Below are 12,777 nucleotides of genomic sequence, written 5' to 3'. Positions count from 1 at the left end.
CCTACAAATTCAAGAAGCTGAGCAAATCCCAACCACAATAAGCCTAAAGAAACCCATGCCAAAATACATCATAATCAAACTTCTGAAATATAAAGACAAAGAAAAAAATCTTGAAAGCAGCGAGAGAGAAACAACAGCTTACCTATAGGAAGAAAACAATTCGAATGACAGTGGATTTCTCATCAGAAACCATGGAGGTCAGAAGGAAGAGGCACACGTTTTTTTCAAGTGCTGAAAAAAAAAGAACTGTCAACCCAGAATTTATACCCAGTGTAGACACCCTTCAGGAATGAAGGGAAAATCCAGACACTCTCAGATGAAGGGAAACGTGGAGAACTTGTCAGCTGCAGACCTGCCCTAAAGGAAATAATGAGAAAGACCCTCTAAACAGAAAGTAAATTATGAAAGAAGAAATACTGGAATATCAGGAAAGAAGAAAGAACAACAGAAGTAAAAGTATGGGTAAATACAACACACTCTCCTTCTCATCTTGAGTTTTCTACACTATGCTTGACACCTGAAGCACAAACTAAAACATACACTGAGGTGGTTCTAAATGTATGTGGAGGAAATAATCATGACATCCATACACAGGAAGGAAAAAGAGGTAAACCTACTGTATTTCACTTAAACTGGTAAAATAACAAACCCAGTAGACTGGGATACGTTATATATGTAATGTGATACCTTGAGCAACCATTCAAAAAACAATACAAAGAGACAAATTCAAAAGTACTGCAGATAAATCAAAATGAAACTCTAAAATACATACTAAGTAACCCATAGGAGGGAAAAAAAGAAAAAAGAAAGAAAGAAACGAGAGAAATAAAAAACAAAGAATAAACAAAAATTAAACAGCAGACTTGTCATACACATACAATTACATGTAATGTAAATCGTCTGAATACACCAAACAGAAAACAGACCTGAAAAGGTCGGTTAAAAACACGACCCATTCATGCGCTGTCTATAAGAAACTAACTTAAAATATAACCATATAGCTAGTTTGAACATAGAAAGGTAAAAAAGATATACCATGCAAATATTAATCAAAACAAAGTAGGAGTAGGTAATTCATGTCAGATAAAGCAGACATCAGAGCAAAGAAAATCATCAGGTACAGAAAGACACATCACATGATGATGAAAGAGCCAACCTCTCAAGAAGACGGCAATTCTACGTGTGCACGTGCTCAACAGCAGTGTATGTGACACCAAGCCTACAGAACTGAGAGAGACACGACAAAGCCACATTTCTGGTTGAAGACTTGAGCACCCATTCCCAGCCACTGACAGGTCTAGACAGAAAACTGGCAGGTGCTGGTATGAAACAGATAACAGCCTTGTCACTATTGAGGACTGTTTTTTAATTCCAAAAAGATATGTTTCATTGGCAAAGTCTACCAAACGTCGAAAGGACAATCAGCACCAGTTCCACACAATCACCTCTAAAACACAAAAGAAACACCTTCCAATTCAAATTATGAATTCAGTACCACTGTGATACCAAACCCAAAGACAGCACAAAAAAATAAAAAGGAAAGAAAGAAAAGTACTAATATCCCTCACGAATACAGAGGCAAAACTCCTTAACCAGACATTAACAAACATGATTCAGCAGTATACACAAATGTATACTGTATACGGTATATACAAGTGTGTATACAGCATACACAAATGTATACTGTATACAGTATATACAAATGTGTATACAGTGTACACAAATGGCTATGCACAGTGGCCAGCAGAGCTTAACCCAGGGATGCAAGGCTGACCTGGCATCTGAAGACCAACCAGTGCAAACTACTATATCACCAAAAAACAACCACAGGGTCCCATCGACTGACACCGAAAACCGTCTGACAAAATGTAGCACTGATTTAATGCCAACACTCTCAAAAAAAAGGAACAGAGGGGAACTTCCTCAACTCGATAAAGAACATCTTCCAACACCCCCCACCCCAAAAAACCCAAAACTAAAAACGAGAGCTAACATCATACTTCACACATTGAAAGACTGCATGTTCCCTCCTCCCACAAGATGAGACTAAGAGAAGGACATCAGTTCTCACCACTGCTGTTCAACACAGTTCTGGAAGCTAACAGTGCAACGATGGGGGAAAAGGGAAAAAGACACACACACATCAGAAAGTGAAAAATAAACTGTCCACTAGCAGATGACTTGATTCTTTATGCAGAAAATCCCAAGGAATCTACAAGCACCTGGAGGAAAGGCAAACCAAAGTTACATAATTTCTTTAAAATCTGATGAAAATGAAGACACCGAATGTTAGAATTATAGCATACAATTACATTATTAATCAGAGGAAAATTCATAACCTTCAGTAATGATGTATCAAAAATTAAAGAATAAAATAAGTAATCTAAGTGTCTAACTCAGGAAGCTAACAAATGAACAACAAAGTAAAACAAAAAGGCAAGAGGGAAATAATAAAGATAAAATTGGAAAGTTACAGGTTAAAAATCAAAATCACAGTAGAACTATCAATAGAATAAAATGTTGGTTCTCTTTATGAAAACCTACAGAATATACAAATCACTAATCTAATCAAGAAAAAAAGGAGGAAACATAAAATACACAGGATAAAAAATGATTAAGGGGGTAAAACGGGAAATTTTTTTAAAAACTTACACCACTTCTTTGTCTAACTATATATACGTAAATTGGAAAACCTAGATCGAATGATCAGGAAATTGTATCTGCCAAACAGATCTCAGGAGATTAAGAGATAAGAAACTTAAACAGACAATATCCAGACAGAAAAGAAAAATTATCAAAGAATTATCCTTCCCAAAGAAACCAGACCCAGATGATTTCACGAGGGAATTCTACCAAATCTTTAGAGACCAAGCAATGCTAATGCTACTTACACTACCCCAGAAAAGAAAAAGAAGAAAACATTCTAATTCTTTCTGTGACTCAGTAAGAGGCATAGCACATAGAGAACACCTTCGGTAAACTGGCCCCGTAGAGGGCCCCTCAGTTTGATGACACTCGCACTTCAGAACATGCATCTTGCTTTACAATGTTGTTGGGGTTCTTCGGCTGACATTTACATAGGAAAAATGTATACTTCCCCCAAACTCAATATAACATTTTTTAAAGATTGATTTATTCAATCTTTAGATTGAGAGAAAGAGAGAGAGCGGAGGAGGAGGAGGGGTAGAGAGAAAGGAAGCAGACCCGCTGCTGAGTGTGGAGCCAGACCCAGGGCCCCACCCCAGGACTCCGAGATGGTGACCTGAGCAGAAATCAGGACTCCGCTGCTTGATCCACTGAGCTACTCAGGCACTCCTCAATATAACATCTGTAACCCAAAAAACGTGGGAAAAACTCTCAGCCAAGATTCCGAGTTCACCTGGTTGACGATTAGAATTATGTGTGGATGTTTCTGGAAAGGGCAGAAGCCACTATGAAGGTGTGCACAGCAATTGCCCGTGAACAACTAGTTTAGCTGTGGTGATCAGGGAAAATGCGGAAGGCATTCTGTGTCCTAACGGGGTGGTTTTTTACTTTTCACTATTTACCTGTCCTTGAGCTGTATTCGTTAAGATTTATTTCTTTATTTTGAGAGAAAGAGAGGGAGGGAAAGAAAGCACAAGCAGGGGGGGGGGCAGAGGGAGAGAAGCTCCAGCAGACTTCATGCTGACCATACAGCCCAACACAGGGCTTGATCTCATGACCCCGAGATCATGGCCTGAGCCGAAATCAAGACTCAGACACTTAACCGAATGAGCCACCCAGGCACCACAGTTCTGTTTTCAAAAATTAATTGGGGATTTTGAGTACAACCAACTTTAATGCATTAACATTTTTATAGTACATTATAATTTTCCCATTTAAAATAATAGGAAATGGCAACATAACATTTAATTTTCAGTAATGGATTAATGAAATTAAACATTGGGAAACTACACAGCACTCATATCTAAACCATATGATACTTCAACGTAGGATAAGAAAACTAAAGAACACATCTCACTTTAAATATGCCATTAGGAAGGTATGTGCTATGGTGAGGGCTGTGAAGTGTGTAAACCTGGCGATTCACAGACCTGTACCCCTGGGGCTAATAATACATTATATGTTAATTTAAAAATTTAAAAATTTTTTTAAAAATAAATAAATAAATAAAATACGTAATTATATGATTGATGAATCACTGCCCTCTATACCTGCAAACCAATGATACATTATATTGAATTAATGGAATTTAGATTTAAAAAATAATAAATAAAACAAAATATGCAATATAATGATATAAAAAATACACGTTTGGTCACTCAGATGACCACAATATATTTCTCAAGACATTTGGCCTTCATCCATAGTTCCTGAGAACGCTTCAGAGCCCGAAAGGTGACACAGGTATCCTGAAGGATGACTTCTGGACTCCGCCCAAGGGTGGGAGCTGGTTGGCCGGAGAAGGAGCCACGTGACTAGAGGGCTGAGACACTCAACCGCAACCCCGACTTCCAGGGCGGGAATAGAGGCTGGAGGAGGAACCAGCCAATGGCCAACGACTTAGTAAATCAGGACCGCAACAAAGCCTCCATAAAAACCCAAAGACTGGGTTCAGGGAGCCTCGGGGCTGGCGCGCAGGTGGAGACTGGGAAGAGTGGCATGCCAACAGAGGGCATGGAAGCTCCACACCCTCTTCCCAGCCCGCACCTCACGTATCTCTTCACCTTGCTCTTGATTCTTACCATGCATCACAGCCTTTAACAAATTGGCAAACGTTCAGTGTTTCCCAGAGTTCTGTGAGCAACCCGAAGAACTTAAAGAGGAGGAGTAGGAAGCCCAATCTGTAACTGATAGGTCAGAAGCAGAGGTGACAGCGTGGGGTGCCCAAAGTGGAGCGTGGGGGGAAATCTTCTAGGACTTCTAGGGAAGTCTTCTGAACCCTTAAGCTGTGGAACCTGATGCTATCTACTGGTCAGCAGTATCAGAAGTGAGCTGAATTCTGGGACACCCTACTGGTGTCTGAGAATTGCTTGGTACTGGGCGGAGGGGTGGGGGGCAGGGAAGGCATCCATGTTGAAATCTGGTCTGGAATTTGGGTCAACCCAAAAATCCTACATAAAATATCAACAGACTGTAACATCACAGTAAAAAATATGTTAACTGGGGTGGCTAGCTAGCTCAGTCAGTAGAACATGTGACTCTTCATCTTGGGGATATGAGTTCGAGCCCCACATTGGATGTAAAGATTACTTAAAAATAAAAATCTTTAAAAAAATATTAACAGGGCACCTGGGTGGCTCAGTGGTTAAGCCTCTGTCTTCCGCTCAGGTCATGATCTCAGGGTCCTGGGATCGAGTTCCAGCATTGGGCTCTCTGCTCAGCAGGGAGCCTGTTCCTCCTCTCTCTCTCTCTCTCTGCCTGCCTCTCTGCCTACTTGGGATCTCTGTCCGTCAAATAAATAAATGTTTGAAAAAAAAAAAAAGATTCTCTCCCTCCCTCTTCCTCCCGCCTCCGCCATCCTTCTCCTGCGCAATAAATAAATAAATAAATAAGCAGAAATCACTGAAATTGAAAACATAAAGTAAAGAAAGAATATCAACAAAACCAAAGCAACTGTTTCTTTGAAAAGATCATTAAATTTAGATTAAAATCATTTAGGCTAACTAAGAAAAAAGAGGGAAAACACAAATTACTAATAGAAGAAATGAAAGAAGGGACATCAATATTGATCTCATGAACATGAAAAGGATAATAAAAGAACACTATGAACACCTCTATGCCCACAAATTCGATAACCTACATGAAATGGGCCAAGTCCTTGGAAGGACAAATCTGCCAAAACTCACATGAGAAGAACTAGACAATGTAAATAGAGTTTTATCTATTAAAGAGATTAATTCATAACTTAACTACCTTCCAAAACAGAAAGCATCAGGCCCGCATGGGTTCACTGATGAATTCTACCCAACATTTAAGGAAGAGATTATCCCAGTTGTCAACAATCTCTTTCAAAGGACAGAAGCAAAGGGAGTACTTCCTAACTCATTTTATGAGGTCAGCATTACCCTAGTAACAAAACCAGACAAGGCATTACAAGAAAAGAAAACTATACACCAATATCTCTCATGAACCAATATGCAAAAATTCTTAATAAAATATTAGCAAATCAAATCCCAGAAAGTATAAAAAGAATTATATACCATAACCAAGTGAGATCTGTCCTAGGTATTCAAGGCCTTCCAACATTTGAAAATCATTGAATGATCACATCAACAGACTAAAAAAGAAAAGTCACTTGATCATATCAATAGATGCAAAAAGCATTTGACAATATCTAACATCCATCAATCACAAAAACTCTCAGAAAACTAGGAATAGAGGGGAACTTTCTCAACTTGATAAAGACTATCTTTAAAAAACCGACAGCTCACCTCCTGCTTAATGATGAGAAATTTGAAGCTTCCCACTAAGATCAGGTCTACAAGGCAAGGATGTCACCTCTCACCACTCCTTTCAACATCATGTTGGATGTCCTTGCTAAAGTAATAAGGCAAGAAAAGGAAATAAAACATATACAGATTGGGAAGGAAGACATAAAACTGTCCTTTTTCACAGATAATGTGATATCTACATAGAAAATCCAAAAGAATCAACAAAAAAACTCCTGGCACTAAATGTGATTTTAGCGGGGTGCCTGGGTGGCTCAGTGGGTTAAGCCTCTGCCTTCGGCTCAGGTCTTGATCAAGTCCTGGGATCGAGCCCCGCGTTGGGCTCTCTGCTCAGTAGGGAGTCTGCTTCCCACCCCCCTCACCGCTTTCTCTGCCTGCCTCTCTGTCTGCTTGTGATCTCTGTCAAATATATAAATAAAATCTTTTTTTTTTAAGTGACTTTAGCAAGATTGCAGGATACAAGGTTAATACACAAAAGTCAATTACCTTCCTATTTATCAACAATGAATAAATGCAATTTGGAATTAAAAGCATGTTATCATTTATATTAGCTCCCCCCAAAATGAAATTCTTAGGTATAAATCTAACAAAACATGTACAAGACCTACATACGGAAAACTGAAACTCTGATGAATGAAATCAAACAACTAAGTAAAGACAGAAATGTTCCTTGTTCATGATCAGGAAGAGTCAATACTGCCAAAGGGCCGGTTCTTCCCAACGTGCCCTGTAGATTCAATGCAATCCCACTCAAAATCTCATCAAGTTATTTTATGGATATCAGCAAAACGATTCTAAAGTTTATATGGGAAAGCAACAGACCCAGAACAGCCAACATTTCAACACAGAAGGAGAACAAAGAGGACCAGCGGCACCCAACTTTAAGACTCGCTCCAAAGTTACAGTGGTCAAGACAGTGCCGTCTCGGTGACAGAACTGACAAACAGAACTACAGAAGGGAGTAGAGAGCTCAGAAACAGACTCCGGGAACAGAGCCACCTGATCATCAAGATAAAGAAGCACAGGTAGTCAGTGGGACAAAGACCACCTCTTCAACAGCTGGAGCTACAACCCCGGAGGTCTGCAGGTAGGAATGAACGCAGACACAGACATTACACCCTTCCCAAAAGTTAGGTCAAAATGGCTCGTAGGCCTGAATGTGAAATGCAGAACCATGAAACCCCTAGGGGATGACATCAGAGAAAACCTAGATGACCTTGTTTATGATGACCTTTTAGATACACCACCAAGCACGTGAGCCATGAAAGACATAATGGATCAGCTGGACTGAAGTTAATAAATTCTGCTCTGTGAGAGACAACGTCAAGAGAACAATTAGATGAGCCACAAACGGGAGGGAAAAAGCTGCAAAAAACACAGCTGATAAGAAAAGAAGTGTTATCTAAAATTTACAAAGAACTCTAAAAAATCAAAAACAAGAAAACAACCTAATTTTAAAAACGGGCCAAAGATCTTAACCAAAAAGATAATGCAGATTGCAAATAAGTATATAAAAGCAATGTACCACATCACACATCATTAGGGAAATGCAAATTAAAACAATTTGGTGCCACTACACACTTAGAGAATGGCCAAAATCTAGAACACTGATCATACTAAATGCTGGCAAGGATGTGGAGTAATGGGAGCGCTTGTACGTTACTAGTGGTAAAATGCAGAATGGTACGGATAGTTCAGTGGTTTCTTACAAAACTGAACACACTCTTGCCATATGATCGAGCCATTTACTCTCCTTGGTATTTGCCCAAAGAAGCTGAAATCAAGTTCACACAAAATCTTACACACAGATGTTTTTAACAGCTTTATACACAATTGCCAAAATTTAGAAGCGACCAAGATGTTCTTCAGTAGATGAATGGATAAACTGTGGAACACCCAGACAATGGAAATATTACTCAGTGCCAAAAAGAAAGGAGCTTTCAAGACATGAAAAGACACGGAAGAACCTTAAATACATATTGGTAAGTGCAAGAATCCAGTCTAAAAAGGCTACGTACTATATGATTCTAAATATACTGCATTCTGAATAAGGCAAAACCACGGTCAGTAAAGACACCAAGTGGTTGCTAAAGTTGGGGAGGGGGAGGGATGAAGAAGCAGAGCACAGAGAATTATTAGGGCAGGGCAAATACTCTGTGTCATATTACAGTGACGGCGATATGTCATTGTACCTTTGTCCAAACCCATGGAATGGGCAACACCAAGAGTAAGCCCAAAGGTAAACCACAGATATTGGGTGATTACGATGTGTCCATGGAGGTTCATCCCTGGTAACAGACGCAGCATCTGATGGGGAATGTGGATAATGGGGGAGGCTATGTTTGTGTGGGGGCACAGAGTCATGGGAACTCTCTGTACCTTCCTCTTTGTTTTGTTTTGAACCTTAAACTACTCTTCAAAAAATTAAGTCTCAAATTTTCTTTCAGATAAGAAAATTAAAAAGTCAGCAAAAGGTATGAACAGTTATCTCACCAAATAAGACATACAGATGGCAAATACACAAATGAAAAGATGCTCAACGTCACGTGTCGTTAGGGAACTGAAGCAGAACAAGGAAATACCCTTACGTACTTATCAGAACGGCAAAAACACAAACACTGACAGAACGGGATGCTGGAGAGGAGCTGGAGGAGCAGTTCTCACTCACTGCTGGCGGGAACGCCAAATGGTACAGCCACTTGCTTGGACTACCAGCTCTTTACAAAACTAAACACAACCTTACCTTACAATCCAACAGTCATGCTCTTAGCTGTTTGCCCAAATGAGCTGAAAGTGTATGTCCATACAAAATCCTGAACACAGATGCTTATAACAGCTTTACGCATAATTGCCAAAATTTGGAAGCAACCAAGATGTCCTTCGGCAGGTGCATGGATCAACTGTGGAGCGGCCAGACAATGGGTTACTCTTCACCGCTAGAGAGAAATGGGCTAGCAAGCCATGAGAACACATGGCGGAACCCTCCATGCACATCGTAAGCGCAAGAACCCAATCGGAAAAGGCTGTACACTGTATGATTCCAACTATATGACATTCTGGAAAAGGCAGAACTACAGAAACGGTAAAAAGATCAGTGGTTGCTAGGAGTTGGGGAGGAGGGGCCGCACCTGACTCATGGACAAAAGCCAGGTGGGAACCCTGGGCTCAACCTCAAGCTTAAGCCAGAGAGAAGCAGACCAGGAGTCTGGGAACACAGACCCATTAGTATCCATGAGAGCTGAAACCAGAGAATGGGCCCGGGAAAGTTCTCTCACAAGGAAGCAAAGGGCAGGGGGGAGCCAAAGCAGCCAGAGTGGGCTGCTCCAGCTACCCCTGGCATGGTACACTGGTTCCCAAGCCCCAGATGAGAGCACCTGCCCAAGAGGTGAGGGGTGTGTGCACGTGTCTGTGTGTGTGTGGACACATCTGCAAACACGGGCCGGCATTGCATGGCACCTGGTCTTCTCAAGACTGAACTTCATCACACCTTGCATGTGAGCTCAGCTTCCACGGCCAGGCCCTCTCCAACCGCCCCCAGGATGCTCTATCTTTGTGCTCACAAGTCATCTGTGCACCTGCTACACACAGTGTGAGGGGTCTGTATCTGAGCCCCCCAGGTCTCTCTGTCCCTACTAGACGGAGTGACCTGCAGACACAAAGAGCCTCTTGCTTGCCTCGTACCCTCAGTGCCTGCACATGGTTGGGCAGGGAGCAGCTGCTCAGTCAGGAGTATGGGAGGGAGGGGGGTAAGAAGAGCTCAGACCAAGGCCTGTGGGGACCTCAGAGCAGGAGCACAAAGCACATAAGTCACGGGAAGACCACCGGCTAGTTGTCAGCCCCCATCGGGTCTGGGGCCAAGGTCCGTAGCAGCTTTCACATAACTAGGAAGCGTCATGACCACCCTAGGGTCTATCTTCCTGATGAGACTTATAAGTCCCACAAGGGCAGCCCTGGTCCCACTCCCTCCTGCTGTCCCCCAGCACTAACACCCTGCCTGGCGCTTAGCTGGTAACTTGCAAGTATCTTTGGAAGGGAGACAATAGCGCTTAAGTGACATGGAATAGTAATAGTGCTCCTCGGGGCCACTGGAAAACAACGAGACAGCAAGGCACGGATGCCGAGCACGGAGGACCTTCTCTCCAGCTGGAGAGAGTTCACACAGGCAGGCTCCCCAAGCAGCTGTCACGGAGGGGCTGGGGGAGAGCCAACCGGGCCTGCACAAGGTGGGCCCTGCCCCACTCAGATGGGAGATACTCACTGGGAACAGCCGTGGTCTCCCCAGGAGGACCGGTCAGTGTCACCGGGATGTGCACAGTGGCACTCAAGTCCGAGGGTTGACTGCCCATCCGTGTGACGTTCCGCTGATTATCTGCATCCTCTGGCTGTTCCTCTACCTTCTGCAGACAAGTGCTGGGCAAGGCGTGCACTGGGCCTGCACCCACTGGTCCACTGGCCTCCAGGTCACAGTGTGGCTCCCTGCAACCAAGAATGCATGTCAGAGTCCGATGCAGCCCCAACTGCTATTCAGTCTGCAAAACCCAGGTCCATGTGCCCCCGTGCCGACCAAGTAAAGCCCCAATTGCTTCCTCTGCTATTCTGGCATTTCCTCTGGTTTTTAGCACTTTGTACATTTCTATGTTTTTAGGGCTGATTCTCCTGTCCGTCACTGGCACGAGACCAGGCACGGCTGGCATCACAGTGTGTATAGAAAGGGAACTGCCTGCAGCATGAAGAAGCCGGTAGGAGGGTTTCCCTCAGCTACTCCACCGAGAGCCTAGAACACCAGCAGACCAAGAGGCCCAGCACAGGGCTCTGCACAGAGATGGTGCCTGGACTGGGCTGACCCCGATAGTCACCTCCAGCTGCAGGAGTTCTTGCAGACTACTGGCCTTAGTCCGGGGGGCTCCTGTTACCCCAGCTTGCTCACAGAGTCAGAGTCGGATCTCGGCCCAGCCAGAAGCAGGCTGAACAAGGCTGCTGTGGAAGGGTAGGAGGCCCTCTGTGTCATGGCCACCCAGCCTGGCCCCATTCCCTTCTACCATTTGGCCAGCCCAGTGGCCTCCTTAGGCCTCCCTCGGGCTCTCCCCACGTTTTTCTTTTCCCTGGGTCACTATACTCTTCCCACGCCAACATGTCCCAAGCCAGTCCCAACAACTGTCCCCATGCCCTCTTTCCTGCCTGGGTGCCTTGGACTAATGGCTGACATTCACTGAGCATACCCTGCCCCCCCCCCCAACAGTTTTAAGCGTTCTACACGACACCCCATCAAGGCAGGATTGTCACCACCACAAGAGAGATGGAGACAGAAGGCAGGGGGACCAGCAGCAACAGGGGCCGCTGGGCAGCTCTGCATCCCCAACCCTGTGGACCCTGACCCCGGCCCCCTCCCCGGCCAGCGGCTTGGTCCACCATGGGCACGCGCGCTTCCTCACTTGGGCTGGTGGTTCCGGAGCTCCTTCTCCTTGTCACGCTCCTCGCCCTCACCCTCCTTCTCCGCCGCCTCCTTCTCCGTGTCCTCCTGCGAGGGCAGCGCCTTGTGCCGGGCCCGGTGCCGCCGCGCCGGCTCCTCCCCGCTCCCCGCCTCTCGGGGTCCGGCCCGGGGTCCGCCGCGGTGGCGCGCTCGCCGCTCGCCCTTGGCCGTGCCGCCGTCCTTGCCCTGGTCGGGCGCGTGCCGGTGCGCGCGATGGCGCCGGGGCTCGCGCTCGGCCGCCTCCTCTGGGGAGCCCCGCCGGTGGTGGCGCCGGCCGCCCTCGGGGCCCGGCCCGCGGCCGCGCTCACTCCGGGCCTCCTTGCTGCGGCTGCGGTGCGGCCGCGGCCGCTCCTCCCGGGCCCCGGGCTCCCCGCCGTCAGCCTTCGGGGCGTCCGCCCGCTCCTGCTCTGCCGCCGGGGCGGGGGCCGGGGCCGCCGCCTTGTCGCGGTGCCGGTGGTGCCTGCGCGGCGGCGGGTCGGCGCCCTCCACGGCCTCCGCGCCCTCGGGCCGGGCCTGGCCCCCGGCGGGGACCCGCGGCCCGTCGCGGCCCAGCTCCACCACGAGCGGCCGGTCCAGGTGCGTCTTCATGTCGGGCCGCAGGTGGCGCGTGGTGGCATAGCGCAGCCGCTCCTCGGGGTCCATCTCGCTGTACAGCGCCTCGCAGCTGGCCCTCAGGTTCTGCAGCCGCAGCTGGCTGGCCCGCTGCTCCCACACCGAGCGCGCCTTGGCCGAGTTCTGCGGCCTGCTGCGGGGAGACCGGCGGTGAGGGCTGCGCCCGCCCACGCTCTGCCTCGCAGGGGAAGCCACGGATGGACGCAGCGATGGAGGGATGGCGGGGGGGGGGGGGGGGGGGGGGGGGGGGGGGGGGGGGGG

General features: G+C 46.0%; 1 protein-coding gene across 1 annotated transcript in view; it reads right to left on the bottom strand.

The window, feature by feature from the left end:
- Window positions 1-12,777, bottom strand: part of CACNA1B (calcium voltage-gated channel subunit alpha1 B) — a 143,807-nt gene that overhangs the window by 72,078 nt on the left and 58,952 nt on the right. The window contains exons 18-19 of the mRNA XM_032865594.1: window positions 11,867-12,646; window positions 10,693-10,910 (exon numbers count right to left, since the gene is read on the bottom strand). Of these exons, the coding sequence (XP_032721485.1) occupies window positions 10,693-10,910; window positions 11,867-12,646 (998 nt within the window). The remainder of the gene's footprint in view (window positions 1-10,692; window positions 10,911-11,866; window positions 12,647-12,777) is intronic.

The sequence above is a fragment of the Lontra canadensis genome, unplaced genomic scaffold (assembly GCF_010015895.1).
Source record: "Lontra canadensis isolate GAN:19392208 unplaced genomic scaffold, GSC_riverotter_1.0 scaffold30, whole genome shotgun sequence".
NCBI lineage: Eukaryota > Metazoa > Chordata > Mammalia > Carnivora > Mustelidae > Lontra > Lontra canadensis.
Note: the sequence above shows the minus strand (reverse complement) of the source record. Positions and strands in the feature narration are given on the sequence as shown.